The sequence below is a fragment of the Schistocerca nitens genome, chromosome 5 (genome assembly GCF_023898315.1).
Source record: "Schistocerca nitens isolate TAMUIC-IGC-003100 chromosome 5, iqSchNite1.1, whole genome shotgun sequence".
Taxonomy (NCBI): Eukaryota; Metazoa; Arthropoda; class Insecta; order Orthoptera; family Acrididae; genus Schistocerca; species Schistocerca nitens.
Genome location: NC_064618.1, coordinates 588,837,888 through 588,863,838, shown reverse-complemented (window position 1 = coordinate 588,863,838; position 25,951 = coordinate 588,837,888). Strand labels below are relative to the sequence as shown.

Genomic DNA, 25,951 nt, shown 5'->3' with positions numbered 1-25,951 from the left:
GGGCAAAGCGTAGGATACTTTGAAAAGAACATAGCAGAATTCTTCCCATAGTCTTCCTTCCCTGTTCGAATTTATACTCTGTTTCCAATCACCTTTCTCTCGAACCTGTCCTAATACAGTATTCCGTGAGATATTAACTCTTGTGAGCAACCACCTGTATGCCTTTGGAAAAACCACAATAAAATCATTTCTAATTCAACTCGTCGCTATAGTTCAAAATGTAACAGCCACACTTTACTTGAGATGTCTCTCTATGTTAAATAAACCTTCGCAAGTATGGCATACAAAACAACAGGTACATCATCCATTGGATACGACTATGCATTTATTGAAATAATGTAACATAAACAAGTTAAATGTCATCCGAAAATTAAGAGAATTGGGGAGTGAATCGGAAAATAAAAACGAGCAAAAGATGCACTGGACTGTTAGCTAAATATGAAGAAGATGTTAATCAAATACCTCGGTATGCAAGGCTCTTAAATTAACGCTTGAGCATGTGGGCAGTTTTGTTAGGAAATACAAGTTTACCGCCAAATATATTTCTGTATAGAAACAGATTGATTTCTCAGTTCCGCGTAAAGCGGATTTACCTGTCACTTTTCAGGTTCCTGAACGTGCAAGCTGCAAGAGTTAGGCTGTTGCTCATGGCAACATTGCTGACTTTCAGCATGTATAAATTTTACTAAATCGGAGACCTTTGAAATTTATGGCACTATGACAGCACTCCTGTCTTTCTTCTTTCAGCCCTACAATGGACCGTGATATCAACTTGGTGTATTAACTTGATAGTAATACGGGTACCGCCTTTTACCAAAATATTTTACTATTTGCCATAAACTCTTTGCGTAATTTCTTATTTTAAAGTGAATAAAGAATCACAGTTCCTATCATCTTTTCTAGTTTGTTGAGAGAATTTTCACTAGCAAATTCTTGATTACTCAAAAATCACTTAAAGGTATCAGCAGATGAACCGCTTCAACGTGCTTACTGAAGTGTCGGTCTCCCTCTAAAATTCTTACCTCCCACACTTCATTACCAGTTAGACGATTATTTGGTGACTCAAGGTATATCCTGTCAACAGATGGTTGATTTTAGTCAAGTTCCAATTCATTCAGTACCTCCACACTAGTTACCCGATTTACCCATGGAATATTCTGCACCCTTCCATAACATGACATTTCAAAAGCTTCTGTTCTGAACTTTTTTGAACCGCTTGTTTTCTACTTTCATTACCTTACAAGGCTCCACTCCATACGAATACTTACGCTTGTTTTCTACTTTCACTACCTTACAAGGCTCCACTCCATACGAATACTTACAGAAAATCTTCCTAAGGCTTACATTTGTATTCAGTGTTAACAAAGTTACGTTTCTCAGAAGAGATTTTCTTGCTATTGCGATTACATCCTCTCTACTTCGATCATCATCAGTTATTTTTCTGTCTAAGCAACAAAGGTCATCTACTGCTTTGAATGACTCAAATCCTAAACTTTTTCCACCAAAGTCGTCTGATTTAGTTCGACTACATTCCACTACTGATTATCTTCTTTCCAAATCACTAACCATTCCATTAATGTGCTCATATTTGCCGTCTTTGACAGATTGTCAGAGTCATCGTCAAGTCTATAAGTTTCCATTTATTCTCCCTGGACTTCGTTCTGTTTTCCAAATTTTTATTTTTTGTCCGCCTCAGATTCCTTAGCGTGTATACAGAACAATATAGGGCCTCTTTTGCCCCTTGTAATTTGTCCTCACTACCTTTAGAATTTCAGCAGTTGTAACCGTGTTAATAATGTCAAAACATCTCTCTAACTCCACAGATCCTAGAAATATGGGATAGCATTTATTCACCTTTTCTAAGATAAGCCATAGTGTCATTATTGCCTCGCACGAATTGTACTGACAAAAAATGTAGCAAGTCGGGCAGAAAAGTTAAGCAACCTGTGATCGCTAGCATACGTCTGATTTGGTGGTGACAATAGTACGAGTGTTTGGTGTGGACACGGTGCACTCTGTAGCTAGGGATATGTGGCACACAGACGGGCACTCGGTCGGTGGGTTTCGTTTTCCCCGACCGCCATTTCGTCACGGAGCCTTCTCCGCGGCTCTCTCCGGCGCGTAGCTGCTCCGAGCAAAGCCAGACTACGGCCCCCTCGACGGCAGTCGATAACTCAAATCCCACGTAAGGACCAAGTTCGCCGGGTATCTCGGCCAAGCACGCGCTCCTTGCAGCCGCGCCGTAACAAATGGTGGCTGGCCGCGCTACGTGCAGCTGCTCTCTCCACTATTAAACTCTCCAGACGCCCTCGTGGGAGCGGCACGTCCGTCCCCCACAAGATACTCTAACGTCTCCAAGGAATTCATCTTCAAAGGAAATATGAAAGGGTTTCTCGTACAATATTTTATCTAATAACTATTATGGACCGTGAAGAGTGTATTAAAGAAATGATGGGAACCGACGTAGCCGGATGAGAATTAGGACCAAGACCAAGGGAATCATGGCAGTCTGTCTACCTTTTGCCAATGATATGACCATTCTCTCCAACGACGGAGAAACTGCTAGGATTCCAATTGAGCTCTTACAGGAAACCGATGAAAAAAGTGGCTTGCAGATATCATATGAATGACATCAACCAAAAGAGACCGAATGATGAAGTCTTTGGTTAAATAGAGAAAATGACAGATGCAATACGCAAAAGATTTGTACGATTTTACGGTCACCCTAAAAGAAAGGACGGGATCAGGTTGTCCAATAAGATCTTCGACGTGGTTTCTTAGCTGGTCGGTGATCGAGAATGAGACGAATTTTCAGCTATAGTGCTGATCATTCGTATACCATGAAGGAGACTTTCAACAAATATTAAACTGATGTGAACGTAGTGTGCTTGGTTATGCAAGTTGAGTTGGTTTGTTTCGATGGAGGAGACCAGACAGCGAGGTCGTCGGTCTCTTCGGATTAGGGAAGGACGGGGAAGGAAGTCGGTCGTGCCCTTTCAAAGGAACCATCCCGGCATTTGCCTACAGCGATTTAGGGAAATCACGGAAAACCTAAATCAGGATGGCCGGAAGCGGGATTGAACCGTCATCCTCCCAAATGCGAGTCCAGTGTGCTAACCACTGCGCCACCTCGTTCAGTGTTACGCAGGTAACTAATGTTTCAGTGCAACCATGTAAAGCAGGCAGAATTATGACATGAACACTATGTATGTTAGGAATGATTACTCAGTGGGTCCGTCATCTATAAATGTCTGTGTGAGGATGGTGTCATGGCTCGTGTAAGAAGAAGAAATTCGACAGTGGCCGAACCGTGAGCTGATCAGACTGCGACTTATTGTTTCTCCGTATTGTTGCTGGCGTTGTTAGGAATCCTTTATCTGGAAATATGGAATCAATGGGTTCAGCAAGGCCATTTCCAATGCCATTCAGGATTTTGGGGGCCCCCTTGCGACTAGAGGTCGAGAAGAAATCATATTGTTCGCTCGGGCACGCTGCATCGTACAACTGCGTCACGCACCTTGAGTCAGGAAATGGACTTGTACATAGCAAGACTGCGTCTGGAGCACTATAGATTGTGAGCACGGTGGCCCTTCTTCCTGCCCCCTTAACGCGGAAGCAAAAAGGGATGCGTCGACAGAGGGGCGCGCAGTGAAACAGACGACTCACGTACCCGCATACAGCAGCTAAATGAGCATTTCTATGCGAGAAAAAATGTTGCCATCATCATATGGGCCTACAACATGGCGCAATTTGAAGCATGTACTGGTGCAACAACCGGTAATTTGAACAACGTCCGCATCTCGTGGTCGTGCGCTAGCGTCTCGCTTCCCACGCCCGGGTTCCCGGGTTCGATTCCCGGCGGGGTCAGGGATTTTCTCTGCCTCGTGATGACTGGGTGTTGTGTGCTGTCCTTAGGTTAGTTAGGCTTAAGCAGTTCTAAGTTCTAGGGGACTGATGACCATAGATGTTAAGTCCCATAGTGCTCAGAGCCATTTGAATTTGAACAACAGGCCTTACATTTCTGACCTGTGAAGGCCTGCAGCTATGCCCCACCTTCCTAGTCTCGGTAATGTTCTCTTTCAACAAGATAACGCAAGACCGATTGTTGTTTTCTGTCTATGCTTACAGGGTATTTCACGAAGTTCTGATGATTTCAAATTTGAATAAAACACAAAAGCATCGCGAAACATAGTTGAACATTTTACGACACAAGGTACAACATTAATTCCAGTTTAATTGTGAAATACTACGTCGTACAAACGACGACTATTCGGGGCTACACAACACTCGAGGTGTTCCACCCAGTTTTGCCCACATCTATCGTAGCTGCTGGAGGAATACTTGAAATTTCATTGTGAATTCGACTTTTTAACAGCTGTAAGCTTCTCGAGCGGTCGGAGTGCACTCTCGCCTTCAAATAGCCCCATAGGTGAAAATCTGGCACTGTTAAATCAGACGAGCGAGGCGGCCATTCGACACAAGTGCGTTTGGAAACTATTGGATGTGTGTCATATTGCGACGACTTGTTGGAAGCAAGTTCTCGTAACGAATGACGATCTGCCTGTAAACTAATACGCACACGCTCCATGGTCTCGGAATTTGGACGGTTTTTGAGGACCGGTTGACTTTCGATTCGATGCAGTGTCAGTCCAGTCGTATGGAATAATCTTACCAAGTTCAATATTGTTCCATGAGCAGATATTGGCAAGTTCAATATTGTTCCATGAGCAGATATTGGATAAAGCGGCTGAATCTTGAAATGCTTACAAAGTGCGCGTTGCACGCGCACTAGACGTTCACCGTGGCGAAAACAGCCCTCCACCGCAAAAGCGCGCGAATTGGCTTCGACCAGTATGCCATGATTACTGATCTCTAGTTGAGACGAAACTTGACACGCCATACTACTGGTATACGACGCCACCGTTGTAGTATTTTGTTTATAGCGCCCGTTACTCCAATTTGAAATCGTCAAAATATTGTCAAACGTTCTGAATCTGAATCTAAAATGTGTTCTTGTGTAGCCCTGACAAGCACCAATAAAAACATTTGGTCATTGATTGGCGATGGACGGACACTACGACTGATGGTTTCTGGCACACAGTTTGTTACCTTACACGCACTGTAGATTTTGATTCCTTCATTCTGTCGAAAAATCGACCCTGTCTTGATTCAATCTTCAGTATTACGACATTGCTTTATGCATGTAACATTCACATACTTCTGAGGAACGGTAGAAAACAGTCTTTAATTTTAATTAATGTAATGTCAGCGTAGTTAATGTAAAAATGCTCATTCAGTTAAATGTCTCGTAAAAACGACAGAGTTTACACAGTAATGTATGATAAGATTTCGAGCAGGTTGTGTAATACAGAGATGGTATTGCATACACAGAAGGACCAAAATATGCAATATAATACTGTACCATTCCACTATATTTTGGCTGCATTTCGCTCTGGATGGATGTCACTCCGCTGCAGTCTCGGTTAACATGAAACAGAAAACAACATTTCAGTAATCAGTTCCTATGCTAAAAACAAGAAAAAAAGTAACATATAAATCATTTTGTTTGCTTACTAAGTGAGGTTTAATCGGGAAAGTGTGTCTCACACTTTACTTCTTCTGACACGGCAAGTTGAGCAGCATGAAATTACGTATCATTTTCTACCTGCTATCCCAGCTCAGTACGACTCAATGCGCATTCCGGATGGAACAGTTGTTGCTGCCGAAGGTGCCATCCCTATGTGTGTACTGAATGTCTTACCCAGTACACCCTCAAACAACACCCTGTTTTCTTCCTACTGGACGGTATAATCGCAGTAAGTAAAATTTCGTAATATGCTATTCTTCCTGACACTTGGGTTCAGACATCCTTATACTGGTTTTCTGCTTGGACTAGATCTGAAACACGGAACTCCAGCAACCAGTTACTTCCACTTTTTAACCGCAAAGAAAAAAATACTACGTCTAAATGCAGTACATGGTAACGTTCGTTTATTTATTCATTGTCATAGTGATTTAAGAGAAAAATTGATTACAATGATTATAAACAAAATTTTTAGGTTCCACTCCAAAGGTAAATTTAACATGGTCCTAATATCTGGGGTGTAATCTCCCTTTAGCAAGCAATATAAAGTTGCCTCTTGCGAGAAAAAGGCGATCTTAAATCAATTCAGGAGTTGTTAACACACAGCTCCTGAGACTTGTTTAGAGTGTAAGTCTCCTAGAGACCTGCTGGGACGGGTCGTATCCGTGGGATATACATTTTCACCGCTATGGGTGAAATATTATCAGGTTTCCCACCAAGTAATCCAGAGATCCTGAAACAATGGATTTTGTACTGGTGTCGTTATTTTCCGGCTATTTTTTATATCATCCGCGTGCCGTCCTACCCGCCTCATACTTTCACGATATCTTTTCACCATTTTGTAAAACGCAAGTGTACAAAGTTTGTTTCCAGCGCTCCTGCGTTATGGCCATTTGTAACTGTCATCACCCTCCATCTCTGGTGTTGGTACGTCTGTCTTAACAGCAACGAAAGAAGTTTCACTTGTTAATAACCACATTTGCATTACATTTGATTCAAAATGTTCCAGGCGTTTTAGAGATAGGTAGAACCACACATCTCTTTATTTCAGTTTTTAAATAATTTCTGTTAAAGTAACAAACTCACAGTTAATTTCTCTTAATATTCATGTTCAAAATGAGCCATTCCGGACCTGATATAAATAATATTAGCTTTCTTATCTTCAGATATTTAAATATTTACTAATTCCGTTAATGATGAAATATTTTTCTATTCTACAGGGATTTACTGAAGATGTAAGTCAATGTATACCACCGTATTTTATTCTACGATTTGGCATTCGTAGAGGTCTCTCTATGCAATACATATCTTCATTTTTCAATGTTTCAGAAATAAATATCAATACACTACGGCAACACATTGCTGAAAAAATTATGTTTGAAGAACCTACAAATCTTACACGATTGCCTGAAAAGCCAATAGTAGATAATGAAAGAATTACACGGCAATTTCTTCTTCAGACAGGAACTAAATGATATATTTTATAGCTTTCGTTTCATTCAAGTCCGATATTCTTTTACAGGTTCCTTCAACTTTCTTTTCGCATGAATGCAGTGCGGTGATAACTACTGTATGTATGTGTAATATTTTAATTTCTGCGTCATATGGAATCAGTAGGAACATGTTATATCTAATCCTTAATTCTGGTGCTCTTTCTTTCAGCTACTACCATGTAGATTATCTTACTGTTTTAAATTGTGTTTACCAGCAGCAGTAACAATCCAATGAATTTTAACATGTCTTCTTCGGTCCTACTTGTTGATGACCTACATATTTAACGATTTACTGATTACTGATTTTTACGCCACATGAAAGTTTTCTTTGAAAACTTGCGACAGTCTGCTACAACTCTCTCATAATAAGCTGAAGAGCTTTGTTTGCCCTTTTTAAAACTCATTTTATGTGTTTATCCCATTCCTTAATGCTTTTGAAGTCACCCGTCTTATTTAACCCATAGGTTTAACTCCAGATGCGTATCGATTACCGCAAGATGTCTTCGCATGTTTGTGGACATTACCTTCAACTACAGTCTGAATTTTTGTATTATTCTAAATTTCCTTAGAGTTCACTTACGATGTACTTCTTCTCCATGGGATAACAGTGGCGGTTGACGTTCCAGAATTCTGCTGCTGTAGTGATACATGTTCGTAACACCTGTCAGAGTTTCTACTTCTATTACTAATGTTGTAATACATCCAGACACCCATTTGGTGAAATGTTTCATATGATAGTATTTCTGTTACTCTGTGTCACCTTGTTGCAAATTCTAATGACTTTTGGATACGTGGAGACGGAGACAGTCGACCTCTTGTGTCTAAAATTTTGAAAATACTCTGCTGAATATGTGTGTCTTCCTACCAATATGAGTTTCCTGAACACGTTATGGAATTTCTCCAGATGCCTTTCTATTCCAGCGAAAGTGGTTGCCTTTGAGCTATGAACAGTAATACAAAGTTTTATTTTACTATTTTGCTTTAATTTTGTCGCCTTTTGAAACGTGTTCATACAGCCATCCCAACTCATAAAATGTTAAGTTACAATTTTTTTTTGACAATTCAGTGTAGACATTATGTTGAGTCGTAACATAGGATTAACAAGAAAATCATTCGGCATGAAACAAGATTTACAATCAGGGTATACGAAAGCGAGTAAACAAGACGAAAATGAAACTCTGGATTCACAGTGATAGTGTAGTATAAAAATCCTACTGATTAAATAACAAGAAATGATATGTCGCTGTTGGTACACATTTGGGATATTCCCACTTTAGTCTACATTAATGACTATACATCCAAATTAACAATAAAGTGTTGTTTATATATACTGTGAGAATTGTTTCAAAAGCTGCTGATAGAGAAGTGAATATTTGTGCGACTCTGTAAGTACCATCTAGATGCAGTAGGAGAACAATTTACAAGAACCAGAGTTGTGTATGTCACACATGAACTTACACCAGTATTCACAGACAGGCACGCAAAAAAAAGCACATAGTGACATACAGTCAGAGGATGAGCGTTGCATAACCTGCAGAGTAGCACTTAGGGATATAATCAGCTTTGATCCTCCCTTGGTATTCTAAGTACCTGGAGCATTAGATTAGCAGCGCAGGGAGCTATATATTAATGTTGGCATTGTTGACGAACTCGTATAGAAGCTTATGCGTTCTAATGATTGAGCACAGCAATCAATTGTCCTTTACTTTCAGGCAAATCTAGATTTCGGCTAGTGCCTAGCAATTATTAATGTACAATTTCATAGTGTTAATGCATCTCTTAGTGCGTCAGTCCCCCGTTGTTCGTGCTGCTGTCTACTGCGTGGACAATTTTTGAAACTATTATGATTGTTTATAAACAGTTACAGGGCTGCCATAGTACTCTTGAATTAACTGTGACAGAAGCCCGAACAACAATGGACTGACGTACTAGGACATGCTTTGATACTATGAAATAGTACATTGATAATGGATAGGCACTAGCCGAAATCTAGATTTGCCTATTAAAACCTGAAAGCAAATGACAATTGATTGCTGAGCTCTATCAGTTGAAAGTCATATCACAGTCGTTGAGTGCACTCTAATGAAGGTAACTTAGCCGTTTGTATACCGTTGGATGCTAACAATGTTTGGAGGCTGCTTGGGAACGGATGACCAAGAGCCGGAAGATTACCTGCAAGAACGTTTAGTGATATTTGTTCAGAGGACATTGTAGAATATATGGTTTGGGTCTTCTTCCTCTCTGTAAACACATAGAGGGGTGGTGCTCAGTTGTGCCGACAGATGTGTTTATTGAACATAGGATAGTTAAATTTCGTAAATATCCTTGATGTTTGAGCCTTATTATACCACGGTACTCTTGGATTCGAGGGATGAACCAGTACACAGTGACTGTCTTCAATTTCAGATGCTACCATTCATCTCGCCAGTCTGAGGACAACCGTTCTCCGAGCATGTATGTCATGTCTGCGAGAGAGACTTCATCATATTTAATAGCTCCTGCACAGACGCCTGCTTTGCCAGGAGATCTACTTGTTCATTTCCCGATATCCCAGAGTCACTTATCATCCATAACGTCACGTAGTTGCGTCAGTACCTCCACACCCGAAACATAGCGTGAACAATTTTTGCAACTATGGGGATGGTGAAACTATTATGATTGTTGCTAAACAGTTATAATGTTGTAATAATATCAGAGATGGTGACTACTGCGTCTACTATAGACGTCTGAACGAATAACAGGGCTTCCAAAATGGTAATCAACTCGGCTGCCATAATAGTGGAGTGCGGATCTAACTTGTGTAGGCCTTGTTTGCTTCGTGGCACCCAATAAGCACTACCAGAGCCTTCACTAGACTTCAGCACATCTGTCATCTGTATATCTGTGGACAAAGTTCAAAACCATCGTACAATATGCGTTAGATGAGTATGTGCCAAGCAAGATCGTTAGAGATGGAAAAGAGCCACCGTGGTACAACAACCGAGTTAGAAAACTGCTGCGGAAGCAAAGGGAACTACACAGCAAACATAAACATAGCCAAAGTCTTGCAGACAAACAAAAATTACGCGAAGCGAAATGTAGTGTGAGGAAGGCTATGCGAGAGGCGCTCAATGAATTCGAAAGTAAAGTTCTATGTACTGACTCGGCAGAAAATCCCAAGAAATTTTGGTCTTACGTCATGAATTTAGTAATCGTGAAAGCGTTACGGACATGATAGATAAACTCCAGTGGAAGACTCTGCAGGAGAGATGCTCAGTAGCTCGGTACGGGCTTTTATTAAAGTTTCGAGAACATACCTTCACCGAAGAGTCAAGCAGTATATTGCTCCCACCAAGTAGGTGGATCAAAACAAAATGTCCAGACACTCTGTGACCAAAATGGTACTGAAACAGAGGATGACAGACTAAAGGACGAAATACTAAATGTCTTTTTCCAAAGCTGTTTCACAGAGGAAGACTGCACTGTAGTTCCTTCTCTAGATTGTCGCACAGATGACAAAATGGTAGATATCGAAATAGACGACAGAGGGGTAGAGAAACAATTAAAATCTCTCAAAAGAGGAAAGGCCGCTGGACCTGATGGGATACCAGTTCAATTTTACACAGAGTACGCGAAGGACTTGCCTCCCTTTTTGCAGCGGCGTACCGTAGGTCTCTAGAAGAGCGTAGCGTTTCAAAGGATTGGAAAAGGGCACACGTCATTCCCGTTTTCAAGAAGGGACGTCGAACAGATATTCAGAACTATAGACCTATGTCTCTAACATCGGTCAGTTGCAGAATTTTGGAACACGTATTATGTTCGAGTATAATGACGTTTCTGGAGACTAGAAATCTACTCTGTAGGAATCAGCATGGGTTTCGAAAAAGACGGTCGTGTGAAACCCAGCTCGCGCTATTCGTCCACGAGACTCAGAGGGCCATAGACACGGGTTCCCAGGTAGATGCCGTGTTTCTTGACTTCCGCAAGGCGTTCGATACAGTTCCCCACAGTCGTTTAATGAACAAAGTAAGAGCATATGGACTATCAGACCAATTGTATGATTGAATTGAAGAGTTCCTAGATAACAGAACGCAGCATGTCATTCTCAATGGAGAGATGTCTTCCGAAGTAAGAGTCATTTCAGGTGTGCCGCAGCGGAGTGTCACAGGACCGTTGCTATTCACAATGTACATAAATGACCTTGTGGATGACATCGGAAGTTCACTGAGGCTTTTTGCAGATGATGCTGTGGTATATCGAGAGGTTGTTAACAATGGAAAATTGTACTGAAATGCAGGAGGATCTGCAGCGAATTGACGCATGGTGCTGGGAATGGCAATTGAATCTCAATGTAGACAAGTGTAATGTGCTGCGAATACATAGAAAGACAGATCCCTTATCATTTAGCTACAAAATAGCAGGTCAGCAACTGGAAGCAGTTAATTCCATAAATTATCTGGGAGTACGCATTAGGAGTGATTTAAAATGGAGTGATCATATAAAGTTGATCGTCGGTAAAGCAGATGCCAGACTGAGATTCATTGGAAGAATCCTAGGGAAATGCAATCCGAAAACAAAGGAAGTAGGATACAGTACGCTTGTTCGCCCACTGCTTGAATACTGCTCAGCAGTGTGGGATCCGTACCAGATAGGGTTGATAGAGGAGATAGAGAAGATCCAACGGAGAGCAGCGGGCTTCGTTACAGGATCATTTAGTAATCGTGAAAGCGTTACGGAGATGATAGATGAACTCCAGTGGAAGACTCTGCAGGAGAGATGCTCAGTATCTCGGTACGGGCTTTTGTTAAAGTTTCGAGAACAGTTCTACAACATACATAGCAGTGTATTGCTCCCTCCTACGTATATCTCGCGAGGAGACCATGAGGATAAAATCAGAGCGATTAGAGCCCACACAGAAGCATACCGACAATCCTTCTTTCCACGAACAATACGAGACTGGAATAGAAGGGAGAACCGATAGAGGTACTCAAGGTACCCTCCGCCACACACCGTCAGGTGGCTTGCGGAGTATGGATGTAGATGTAGATGTAGATACCACGCACGCATCATGAGTTCTACAAAGTTGACACAGCAGCTGACAACTCTATCCGTCTCTTTACAACCAAGAAAGTAAAGAAGTTGCAGTCATGTTTTCCACTACAGTCACTGAATATAATTTTCTCAAAATATTACCAGCGTGTTACGTAATCCGTTCATTAGAAGAGTAAATTAAGTTCATATCATGGTAACGAACAGGCTAGCTGTGACTAGCTGCAAAGTGAAAAATGTCTAGAGCAAAGCATCAACATGTCGCCGTCCTCTCATGTCAGAAGATTTAGATGCAAGCGAGTGGATGCGGTAGTGAGGGTAGTGGCGGCCGCGCATGCCCTTCAGACTTCTATGGCCTCGGATGCGCTGCTGCACTTCAGTCACCTTCTGATCCCAAAAAATATGCCAGTCGCCAACCACGAGGCAAATACCATCTGTTTTGACACGGACAGCTGACAACGTCTTTGGTAGACAGCGTTTCACATCCTGCCGCTATTACAACCATCGCAAATCAGTCCTCATTGCCTCCTTAAGCCTTCAAGAGGAAGAAGTGGAAACTGTTTAAAATTTTACGTACTTTCTAACAGATGCTGTAATTTTGAGCAAATTATCAACTTTTCTCTGAATTACTGCGTCTGAAATCTGATTTCAAATTTCATTTTCTCAGTACCTCGGGTACCTGTTTGTTCTAATTTTGATTCACGGTCAGTCTGCAATTGAAGTAAGAAGCAGCTCGAAACAGAGTTAATAGCTTCAAGACGAAAGCATCCATGGGTTGGTCAGTGGGAAAGGGTCCCGCTTCTGTAACTAGATGGACAGATTATCTATTATTAATTGTCTAGCATTTGATCCAGCTTCGGCAACTGTAGTTCTACACTTCTAAATAATCATCAACCAGTAGCAGAAGGGAAGTTTTATTTCCTTAACCGGTTTCAGGCACTTAGTGCCTTTCTACAGAAGATTGTAAGTATCTTATTTTTTGCTATTGTCAACAATAAGACGCGTTTTACTGTGGTCCTTATTTGTGCTTTATTTATTTACATGTCCATTTCCGTAGGACCAACTTGAGGAGCAAATCTCCATTCCTTATTAAAATGAATGAGGTTGGATATCTTGAGAGTCTCTAGTTTGTTTTCCTTGGGTAGGTACATGATTCTTTGTTTCTGGCTTGACGTTAAGTTTAGTATGTTATCCATGTTCAACAGCTGAAGCTGTATTGATGGAATTAATCAGCTTCCAGTTACGTAAAAGAAATTTTATTTCCTTAACCTCAAGAAGGGTCCTAAGTGCCTGAAACCTCGCTGATTATTTCATTATATTACTTGTCACTCTTTTTGCTGGAAGACTGGCACAGGTGAACAAATACGTGTTTGACACATGGTGACTGAGGGGTCTGTAGATGTGCTATACAGTGCGTTCTCAGATGGATTTGTTTGAAAAATTTTCTCTACTACAGTCACTTTAGTAAGTTTTCAAATCATTAACTTTGAGTATAACTTTGTCAAAATACTGCCAGTTGCATTTCTTCCACTTATTATTCATCGCTGTCTTCAAAACTTGGCGTTATTTAACCCCACATGACCCCACAGTTGGATAAACACTTACTTTCACAGCTCACATAATTTTCTCAAATTTCTGAAAAATAAAATACATTTTTCCTGCGGAATTGATAGTTTTATTATGTTTCATATCCTTTGTGATTGATTAATTGGTTTGTCGAGTTTTAAACAAACCAACTTTCCCAAATATTAATTACGAAAATAGCTAAAATTGTCTCACATTTTTGAGTAGATTAAGCAGACCAATCAAATTTAGGTTATTAACTGAACGCCCTTTTTTGCAAGAAGTTTACATTTATCTTTCGTAAGTAATAGTTTTTAAATAAATGCAACTAGAGAATAAATAATGTATTCGCATCTACAATATAAACTTCAAGTTTAACATAATTTGAAATAAAAATTATTTGAGGCATGGCAGGAACTGCACATACCAGCATTTAAAATTACGTCACTCATAGTAAAATTCGCTTATAGTCTCGCTCTTCCTAACAAAAATAAAGTGTCAAATTTTTAAAGAATAATGTTACTATCATCCAAGTAACATAACTCTTTACTAAAAGGTACACAGTATTCTTTCTTACGTGATCTTTGGCCATTTTCATAAAAACAAGTGACGAATGAGTTACTTTTCACACAATAATATTTATGATAATAACCTTAGGCAAAGGTTTCATTATCGTTGTGATTAATGTCTTTCATTCCACTGCGAATACTTTTAAATTTTAATCTTCTCGTCGAAAGCATGTGGCTAATTCATCCATTTTAAGGATTTGAAGTCTCAGTTGTTATATTTATACCATAATAACAGCCAGCATACAACCAATTTCGGTCCTACATACAGTTCAACAATGCTTATCTAGAGGGAATGCTCTCATCACAATGTTGCGCAACTCAGCTCTTGAGGTTAAAATATTGATAAGTCTGCAAACACAATGGCGGCGTTCATCAAATTAAATAGAATTAAAAGACATTGTTCTGTAGGTCTTCGTCTTACATTGAAAGGTATGGTGTGCAGTGACAGCTATGGAGGTGGAGGAGACATTCTTCTAGCTTTTAAGATGGAGGTGCCTCCCTCCCCCTGGTCGTTGTAAATCCGATCAGTTGGCAATGGCAAAGCGAGGCCGGCGTGGTTAGAAGGTGGCTGAAGCAAGACAGAGGACGAGCATGTAAACTCTTTATTATGAGTGGCGTACAGAAAGCAATGAGACCCATTTATTTTCCGGATAGTTTCGGTTCAGAAAATACAGAATTTGTTGTAGGGCATCGCAGAAAATTCCCACTTTAGCCCCTATACTTTCATCAAACTGTGACAGGTGGCGTCGCTATATGTCAAAATGGTGTCTGTAACGGAGGTGTGTTCCACTCAGTGAACTATCATTGAGTTTCCTTCGGCGGAAAACCAGAGCATCACATTTGTTTATAGGCGCTTGCAGAATGTCTACGGAGACCTGGCAGTGAACAAACGCACGGTCAGTCATTGGGCGAGGCCTCTGTCATCATTACAGCAAGGCTGCGCAAATCTGTCCCATCTGCGTGCAAGCCGGCCACACCAAACTGCGACTCCTTACATTTTTGAACGTGCGGACGCTCTCATTTGAGTTAATCGACGGATCACAATCGAACGCCTCGCTGCAGAGCTGAACTCTCTGTTGGTAGTGCTGACACATTCGCCGCCTAAGAGAAGACCATAAAGAGCCGAATGAAGGATCAAAAAATGGTTCAAATGGCTCTGAGCACTATAGGACTTAACTTCTGAGGTCATCAGTCCCCTAGAACTTACAACTACTTAAACCTAACTAACCTAAGGACACCACACACATCCATGCCCGAGGCAGCATTCGAACCTGCGACCGTTGCAGTCACGTGGTTCCAGACTGTAGCGCCTAGAACGGCTCGGCCACTCCGACCGGCCCGAACGAAGGATCATTTTTGCCTAATTGCTTGCGCGTTACTAGGCTGATAGTGACAATATTTTGTCGAACATGGGTTCATGAGTTCGAACTGGAAACAAAGTGGCAAACCACGGAGTGGCGCTACACAGACTCTCCTTCTAAGAAAAAGTTCAAAGCCGCACATTCAGCCGATAAAGTCATGGCGACAGTCTTCTGGGGCTCTGAAGGGGTTATTCTGTTTGATGTCCTCAGTGGTGGTTCAGACGATCAACTCTGAAATGTATTACGCTAGCCTAAATGGAAGAAGAAACATCTGTGTTTGTTGCTACAAAAATGCAAACAAACTTCTCCTCTCCATGGCAATGCAAGGCCTCAAACAAGCCTCCACACCAGAGAAGAGCTCACAAAACTACACTGGACTGTTCTTCCTCATCCACCCTGCAGCCCCGATCTCGCACTTCCGACATCCGTCTCTTTGGTCCAATAAAGCATTAGAACCTAAGATGAAACACTTGAGGAAATCGGTTATCTAATCATAATAAAAACTAAAAACAGACAGGGAAAACAAGCCGCGGCCAACGCTACTCACCAACGGCTCCAAGTGTCTCCAATCACTCAATTCAACTGCCTCCCCAAACCACCCAGCGCACATACATAAATCGGAGCGCACCCGTCCACTGCTCCGTCACCTCGCGGGACGAGCTGTCCTCGTTTCTAGGCAACGGCCAAAGACATGGACAGCAGGGCCGCAGCTATCTATATTCGATGTGTACAACAGGAAACATTCGTGCGCACGGCTCAAGTACCTTTACCCTATTTCCTAAACAAAACGTCTGTATCGTTAGTTTATATGCATCTCGCATATGTGCATCACAAAAACAGACATACCTATAATATACAGACTGTAACTAAATTCACTCTACAGGCTTTGAGGAGCTGTATTGGGAACCAAGACAGTTAAGTTTAAAGTAGGAACTCATGGCCAGAAACGTACCATTTCCCCACTACACGTGAGGTTCCACAACACACGTGTGTGTGTATTGGGGCTTATGGGCGCTCAACGTCGAGGCCAGCAGCGTACACCACACACGTTGGTCTATGTTTTCTGCTGCTTGTCGTCTGGGTCCAGTTACAAGTACGGCTCCATGTGACGACCACCGGCATCAACACAGATACAGTACCTCGAAAAATGTCCCGGTACACACGATCATCACCCCTAGTATTTTAGCACCCGCTGCAGCGACAACGCACGCGGCAGGGTTCTCGTAAATCAAGCTTTTCATGCGACAATACAGACTGCAGTCTGTCGGGTGCAAGCCGGGAGAATATACGCAATACACTAGTCAGTGGTTCAGAAAACGCGGGAAACTTGAACATGTGTTTTGTTATTTTGCGTATAGCGGAAAAACGGTATATTTTCCATTAATTTCTATGCAAAACTTGCTAAACTTAAACGTGCAGGTCCCCACCACAAATCTTCAACATCTGTAGAGGTAATTTAGTTACAACCTATACATGCACAGCTGATCCCAGTAACTAAAAGACAAAACACGGACCAAAAGTCATATAAATGTAGCACTCCACTTGGTACAGAGATACTATATACACTAAATTATTATTTCTTTATTTAGTATAAACTATGTCAACAATTGCCTACGATCTACACTGACAGACTTCCCTGCCACCCATGGCCTTCCTCGTCCCAACCATGTACTTTTCCTGCATTGCCTGAAGAAACGCCGCTTGCTTCCGCACACCCAACGTACCACAATGTGACACAGTGCAGGGGCCATATGATCAAGTAGATTTTATGTTATGTGTACGCAACTGGTGTCACTGGCTCATCTCTTGGGTCCGTCCCACATGCCAGAACAATGAGAAACAGGATAGTGCGTGGAGCACCAATCCGGGAAAAATATTTATCAAGGCCCCACTAGTGGCTGTAAAACGCATTTTCTGCCACTCATTTATGTTGCCGATGACTGTATTCGCCGTATCCTTATATGTGGAGAAAATAAAAGTCTTCAAGAAAACATACGACGTAGAACGAAATGACACTTGAAACTATTCAATTAATTAGACGTCTGTCAAAAGATGAAATCAGAGACATTTAACAGAATGTGAGCAAATTCAGAGTGTACCACAAGACGTAGATCACGGTAGCCGAGATATTCAATGCAGACGTTCCCGTGTCTATCACTTGCAGTCGAGCGCTGATTTCAGAGAGAGGATCCCGTGGCAGTATAGCAGGGCGAAAAGACGTAATCGGCAGGGTATATCGGAGCGAAACGATCCAGAACAAAGGCGATGACACAACAGTGGTTTAGCGTAATTCGTGATAATCAGTCTGAGTGCTTATCAAAAGTGAAATGATTTCGGCTTGCCCTGCAGCCGGTTACATTGCGTTTTTCGAAGTTTCGCAAGTCGCCGACCTTGCATAGCAGTGATTATGTTGGTGTAATGACGGAGCCGCTAAACCTGTGATGATAATGGTTTCTGCCGTTTCCACCGATGACAAGTATACACGGTCCAGTAATATCAATGTGATCACTGCCTCCCTTCGACGTCAACGTGTAATGACCGCTCACAGCAGGCAGGTGACAGCATTAATAGTGGAGGGTATACACAGCGTTGTCATGGGGACGTGGAAAAAAGTGCAGTCATTGTCGTAATGCGGAAACGGAGCAATTTATCTGACATCCGAAAGGGAATGACCATTGGCATTGGTATTTCCGAAAGGGCTAAATTTGTAAACAGTTCGCGTTGACATTGTTAAAGCAGATCGTGCGTGGAAAAATGGCTCTATCTAAACCGGCACTGAGGCAACGAGGCAACTGTGGTTAACCGCGGGACTTATATAGCGAGGATGAACGACGGTTGCGGAAAGTACACGGGCGTATAGACGGGCAACTGATGAGCAACTGACACCCAGATGAGCTACCAACAGCATCTTCCTAACGACCGTTCAGCTAACGTTGGTTTGTAAGGGCTCAACAGCCGGAGCCACGTTTATGCACTCATGCTGACTGCTGTCCATCGGCAACTTAAGCTGGAATTTGCACACCAGTACCACGGCTGGACGTCCACTGAGTGGCGACAGGTGACCTTTCAGGAAAGTCGCCTCTCATGGCCCATCGGATACGTGGCCGTTGGCATGTACGGCGTGAAACGTCTGAAAAAATCAAATACCTAGTTGCCTTGTGGTGTGGAGAATGTTTCAGTGGTATTCCCTGCGTAGTCTTTCTGGAAAGTACAGTGGATCAACACAAGTGCGCGTTTATTTTTGGGGACTATGCCCACCCCTACATGCAGTTAGGTTTTCCTCCGCACGATGGCATCTACCAACAAGAGAACGCAGTATTTGACAGTGTATGTACGTGATTCGAAGAAGAGTTTGCCCTTCTTCCTTGGCCTTAAACTCAATCGACAACCTCGCGTCCCAAGGATCCTCAAACGACAGACTTAGCTCGTTTGGCCAAGGCCCTGCTATCGGTATGGTTCCACATCCCTTTCTGCACCTTCGAGAGCCTCACTGAATCTTTTTGAACGTCTCGCAGAGGTCCCTGCAGAAAAAAGTGATTATACAGGCATTTGATACAGGCCTTTGATATGTGACCACATTAATTAGACTGAACAATATATAAGGCTGCTCTTTCCCAAAGACTACAGGTATGATCGGTGCACCCATCGCCCTCCTGCATATGATTTACGTGGCCTGAGGCAGGTGCTGCTACAGGTGTCACTGCTGGGATTGCTGCGGGCTTCTGATTTCCAATAGTGCAAGTACTGTACCAGCTTGTACAAGGGATGGTGATGGACCTCACTACGTTTGTCATTTCGGTGAATAACTGGTACAGTTCTGATGCTGACGTCCTGCATTCTGTGCCAGTTCGTGCTGGTGGTGGTTGTCGTACTGTTGCTAGCAGTGATGTGTCGTCAGGCGTGACAACTCTTCCATGATGCTTAGTTGGTATGTCGCTGAAACATTACCGCGGCCCTCTGTTGGTACAGCGGATGTTCCTGTGTTTTGGAGCTTGATAAAACGTGATGATATGGTTGACATCCATGACTCTGAGCATGGATTGGATCTTATTCATTGACGTGATGGTTGGTTACCATCCGACTGTAGAAGGAGCAGCGCTGTCCCTGGTTGTCTACCATAAGGCAGTTTTGCCGGAATCTATGGACCGTGGGTAAAAAAAATGGCTCTGAGCACTATGGGACGTAACTGCTCAGGTCATCAGTCCCTTAGAACTTAGAACTACTTAAACCTAAGTAACATAAGGACATCACACACATCTATGCCCGAGGCAGGATTTGAACCTGCGACCGTAGCGGCCGCGCAGTTCCAGACTGTAGTGCCTAGAAACGCTCGGCCACACCGTCCGGCCGGACCTTGGGTAAGGAATGAAAAAAAGGCACCTGGTAGAATTTTGCACATACCATAATTTAATCATCGCTAGTACTGGGTTTAAGAATAATGAAAGACGGTTGTACTCGTAGAAGTGAGCTGGAGACACCAGAGGGTTTCAGACGATTGTATAATCAAATGAAACACATGAATTCGCAATTGCGAGTAAGGACTACCATTAGCTGTAGAATGGAATGAGGACAGTGAAAATTTATACCGGACCGGGCCTCAAACCCGAATTTCCCGCTCATCGCGAGCGGTCGCCATACAGTTTGGCTGTCTGTGCACGATTCCCGCGCAGACCCTAACTTCCGTATGTCGTCAACCATGCATCCAAGACCCGTACTCGTACATCCATCATGTATATTCCCGTACAAGTCAGACGTTGCGCTTGAAAGTCGCGTGCCCAGTATCGTCAGATAAATACGATATTGCAGTGCCTTTGTTATTCTGATTACGATGCGAAGTTCGTTTGGACCCGAATGCATGTCCAAAGAAACAGGCACTGCGGCGACCACAAATATTACGAAACACATCTAATGAATTCCCAGTCGCGAACAAGGACTACCAACAGCTGTAGGATGGAATGACGGCAATGACATTTTGTGCCGTACCGGGTGTGGTGGCCGCAGTGAGCATACATGTCCAAAGGAACTTTGCATCGTAACCAGAATAACACAGACACTGCAATATCGTGATTGTATGATGGTATGACACGGTTTTTGGTACGAGATACGAAATTGTAGCATATTTCCAAGGGCAGAGGTGGACTCCGGTAACTATTTGTTGATTATGAACTGTAGATCAAAAACGAAGAAATTACGAAAAAGTATGATACTAAGGAGGTGCACCCAAGGTAAGCTGAAAGAAGCAGAGGTTGTTGAAAATTTCGGAGGGACTATTAGGCAACCATTGACTACAACAAGTGAAAGGCGTACAGTGGAAGACGAATGGGTAATTTTGAGAGATGATGTGCTGAAGGCAGAAGAGACTGAAATTATAACTGATGAAAGGAGAAAATACGAGAAATGCAGAGAATGAAGCAGGCAAAAAAGGATACAAACGTCTAAAAGATGAGACTGACAGGAACTGTAAGATGGTTAAGCAGGAAAGCTAGAGGACAAATGTAAGGATACATCACAAGAGGTAAGATAGATACCGCCTACAGGAAAATTAAATAGGCCTTTGGAGAAAAAAATAAGAAATTGTACGAATGTTAAGAGCTCAAATGGAAACCCTGCCCTAAGTAAAGAGGGGATTTTGAAAGGTGGAAGAAGTAGACGTAGGAGCCACACAAGAGAAATAAAAGCAATTTTATCGAAAAGGACGTATATGAAAATAAGAAGGTGGCTACGATACTACGAGAAGAAGTTGAAAGAGTGCTGAAAGAGCTAAGCAGAGACAAGGCCTATATGGCACACGATATTCCGTTTGAGGTATTGATATCATTAGGAGAACTAGCCATAACAAAACTATTCTACGTGGTATGCAAGATGTCAGAGACAGGCTAAATGTCTTCAGATTTGAAGAAGAATGTAATAATTCCAACTCCAAAGAAAGCAGACACTGAAAGGTACGAATATTACCAAACTATCAGTTTAATAAGTCATGGTATTTTTGAAAGCCGACTTCGAATGAGGCCAATTTGGATTCTGGAGTAATGAAGGAACACACGAGGCAGTAGTGACCCTACGATTTCGCTTAGAAAATGGATTAAGTAAAGCTAAAATCAGGTTTGTAGCATTTGTAGATTTAAAGAAAGTGTTTCACTATGTTGGCTGGAATACACTCTCTGAAACTCTGAAGTCAGTAGGGGCAAAATGCAGGAAGCGGAAGGTTATCTACAGCTTCTTTAGAAACTAGATGGCATTTTAAAGAGTCGAGGGGCATGATAGGAAAGTAGTACTTGAGAAAGCAGTGAGATAGGGTTGTGTAGCCTATCCCTGATTTTATTCAGTCTGCATATTGAGCAAGCTGTACACGAAATGAAAGAAAAATTTGGAAAATGGATAAGACTTCAGGGAGAAGAAATCAAAATTTTGATGTTTGCCAGTCATATCGTAATTCTGTCAGAAACAGCAAAGGACATGAATGAGCAATTAAACTGAATGGTCAGTCTCTTAAAAGCAGGATATAAGATGAACATAAAAAAAATTTAAAAAAATGGTTCAAATTGCTCTGAGCACTACGGGACTTTACTTATAAAGTCACCAGTCCCGTAGAACTCGGAACTACTTAAACCTAACTAACCTAAGGGCATCACACACATCCATGCCCGAGGCAGGAATCGAACCTGCGACCGTAGCCGTCGCGCGGTTCCAGACTGAAGTGCCTTGAACAAAAATAAAACAAGGGTAATAGAATGTAGTCGAATTGAATCAGCCCATGTTGAGGGAATTAGACTAGGAACCGAGAGATTAAAACTAGTTGATGAGTTATTTGGCATTTAAATAACTGATGGCCGAAACAGAGGATATGAAATATACAATGGCAACGGCAAGAAAAAAATTTCTAAAGGAGAGACATTTACTAACTCGAATATAGATTTAAGTGTTACGAAGACTTTTCTGAATGTGTTTCTCTGAAGTGTAGCTGTGTATGGAAGTGAAACGTGAACGATTAAGAGCTGAGGCAAGAAGATACTAGAAGCTTTTGAAAAACAGGGATATTGAGTAATGCTGGAGATTGAAATGGTACATCAAGTAATAAGGGAGAGGTACTGAACAGAACTAGGGAGAAAACAAATTCACGGCACAAAGTGACTAGAGGAAGGGATCGTAGATAGGACACATTTTGAGACGCCAGAGGATCACCAGTTTAATGGGGGAGTGAAGTTAGGGAGGTAAAAATTGTAGAGGGAGACCAAGAGATCAGTGCAGTAAGAGTGTTCGGAAGTATGTATCTTACAGAGTTATTCAGAGCTGAAGAGGTTTGCACAAGATAGAACAGAGTGGAGAGTGGCAATGAAAACAGTCTTCAATCTGAAAACCACAACAGAGGAAATGTTAATAGGCCAGTTGAAACATTTCTGTGATGAACTTTGGTATGGAGATAGCATGGATACTGAGGAAGGACTTAGGCCACTTTACAAAGTGTGTTATTTCTGACGTTAATTATTTGAATAAGACAAACGAATTACAGAACATATTTACCCTTTGACAAAAGCTGTGTAGTCTCTGACTTTTCCTTACATCTTTTGCGTAAATGCTTTGATTAGCTGATAAGCTGTACATAATACGAGTCAGCGTAATGAATACAGTCTTGTAAAATCTTCAGAGTACGTAATCCATACTTTATATTGTCTTATAAATGCGAAAATTACTCTGTAAGGTTTTCATGAATAATCTACTGAAATTTGTTACAGAGATAGGTTAAACCCTGAGGAAGAACATAGGCAACTTCAGAAAGTAAGAAAAAGAATTCGACCCCTAACAAGATGAAGCAAGGAATGGAAAATTTTTTCACATGGTTTATTTTCACTAGTGTAAATTTGTTGCTTAATATACACGTTTTATAATGTATAGTTACTTCAGTAACATGATGTATAGATGCACGATATGCTCATTATCCGCCATAAGTACCGGTCGGTACCCACCCTGCATTTTCCACGTTACGTGTTTGGGCACTTGACTGAGGAGAGGATACACGTCGCAAGCTTTTTTCCCCCCACACAGGCAGACTCACTATCACTTGCGATACGAAAACTACTGGTATGCAAACGCAGCTGCAGATAACAGCCAGTACACTAAAAACACTCAGCTCAGACACTGAATATTTCCACTTGAGGTACCTCATACGTAAGCTGTCGAAATGGTATCAGCTGAAGAGGGTAATACATTGTCATCAATCACATGCCAAAGAAAGCATTTTGTACCACAGACAATGTGTACAATGCTCTGTCTCTAATCATCTTGTCACCGAAACACCGTGCGGTCAGGAGTGTCTTTGTATATATGTACGAGAGGTGCTTTACATTATCTTGAGGGGTTGCTGATATGTCTGAAATGCACAGTGATGGATCCTCGTTTAATGTGCTTTCTCGCAAGGCCGACACGTGTGGACCCCTCTGTTGCAGTTCCTGGGCAACACGGCGGTTATGCTGGCGCACTCGAGCGTCGGCTACTCCTCCGTGGGCCGCCACCAGCACCAGCTCTACCGGATATGACGTCACGACGCGGCCGGCGGCGAGCTGCGGCGCAGGCCCAGCCTCTCGTAGCGCGGTCGCCGCCGGGCCAGCCCGTGCCTTGCTGCGTCACTTCCTGTCTCCACCTGTCTGCCCGCATCGACGCTCCGAGAGCGGCTGCCGTGGAATCGCACCTGGTTTCAACTAAACTCTTCATGTGATGTTACATATTTTGTGTTGTTGTTGAGGGGAAAGTATACGCTCAGAAACGTAGTTTTTTTTCCTAATTACGCTCTCTGACTGAGAGCAGAGAATTCGCATTCACAAATTCGTCAGGTTTGGACTCAAAGAAAAATAAACTCATTAACACTCCTTTTTTCTACACGTTGAAATCTCTGATTCATTCGTTACAGACTTTCCTACAGCTTATATCCGTTTTTACTGGGAGATGTGGTAGCAAATTTAAACGTGTGCTTCTAAAGAAACTGCTCTTTTATTTTACGAAATCGACGCGATCATAAAATTTAGTAAAATGGATGTATCGAGTTCGTAAAATGATTTTACAGATATTATAAAATTTGCTTCTCATTGCCTGTTGTATTACCGGTGTCTGACAAGTAAAAGACCTTTGTTTTTACTATCACATAAACAATGTAGTTTATTTTGAGTGGATCCCATTAGTAATAGAAAGTTTACATTCTTGAATTTACTCTCCCTTTGATTATCGCTGTGTTGATGATATATGTCTTGGAATGAAAGGGGTGGTTTGAAACACGACTTCCTCATTCGTAAGGTAACCCACCATCAACTGTCGCCAAATACCATTGTAAATTGTGCCGAGACCTAATGCAGCCCACTGTGGGGTACATTAATTCTTCTTGCATCATTGCATTAACCTTCGTTTTCTTAGTTTCCTGTCTGCTTTTGTAGCTTTTCAGTAAGTTCGTTCTCCGTTCAAAACTGTCATATCATTTTCGCATTGCATTTATTGCCCGTCCGCAAACCCAAACATTAAATGGTCAAAGAAGTGTAATCCGAAAAAACAACAAAAGGGAACTGAGTGTCTCAGATAAAAGGAAATTTACTTGGCTTCTATAAAATAAATATTTTGTGTCTATACTTCAAAAAACATTTCAGTACCTAAAGAGCAGCTTACTATGAGGATCTCTGTCGTAATTCATGAAATAATGTAGTTTCTGGAAAGAAAAGCATTCATAATATTTCTGTGTATATACTACAACAATTTCAATGTCATTTACGTTAAAAAACGTTGGAGAAGCTTAAAGACATTGAGTGAGAAGATGTTGTAACAGAGATTACCAATATTATCGATGCGCACAAAAAATAAATTGGAAAAAATGGGATGTGGAGTAACTGTGGAAAGTCTACAGTTTATCTATAGGCCTCTGGAGATGCATGTAAATTTATAGACATTACCTTGCCATACAAGTCTTAGTAGTTATAACACGTTAAATAATGGAATTCGCTGGAGCATTTTTTGAAAACATGCAATGTTCTACTAATTTTATGTTACAACTGAAACGGCTCTATAATCACTTGTTCATAAATACTGCAATTTTTGTATTTTCAAATGTTTTATATCACGTTTCAAGAGTTACCAGAGTTATTGATGTTCGACATTTTGTTGAATAAAAGTCTGTTGCCGGATAAAATTTAATTCTTCTTTTGCATATTATCACTTTAATGACAATAATGTTTTCCTGTGCCATGAAATTAAGTGTTTTTACTGCCCTCGATGAATTTGTCTTTAAACTAGTTCTCACTAGAGAATGAGGCCACGGGGACAGTAAAGCACAACATTGCAGCGGATGACATAGAGAAGTCAAGAATTTGGATCACA

General features: G+C 41.7%; 1 protein-coding gene across 1 annotated transcript in view; it reads left to right on the top strand.

Moving 5' to 3' along the window:
* LOC126260599 (dopamine receptor 2) overlaps positions 1–25,642 on the top strand; it is a gene marked incomplete at its 5' end in the record, with an annotated part of 764,332 nt that extends 738,690 nt beyond the window's left edge. Inside the window, one exon of the mRNA XM_049957935.1 lies at positions 24,043–25,642. Coding sequence (XP_049813892.1) covers positions 24,043–24,132 — 90 coding nt within the window. The remainder of the gene's footprint in view (positions 1–24,042) is intronic.
* Between the last annotated feature and the right edge of the window lie 309 nt (positions 25,643–25,951).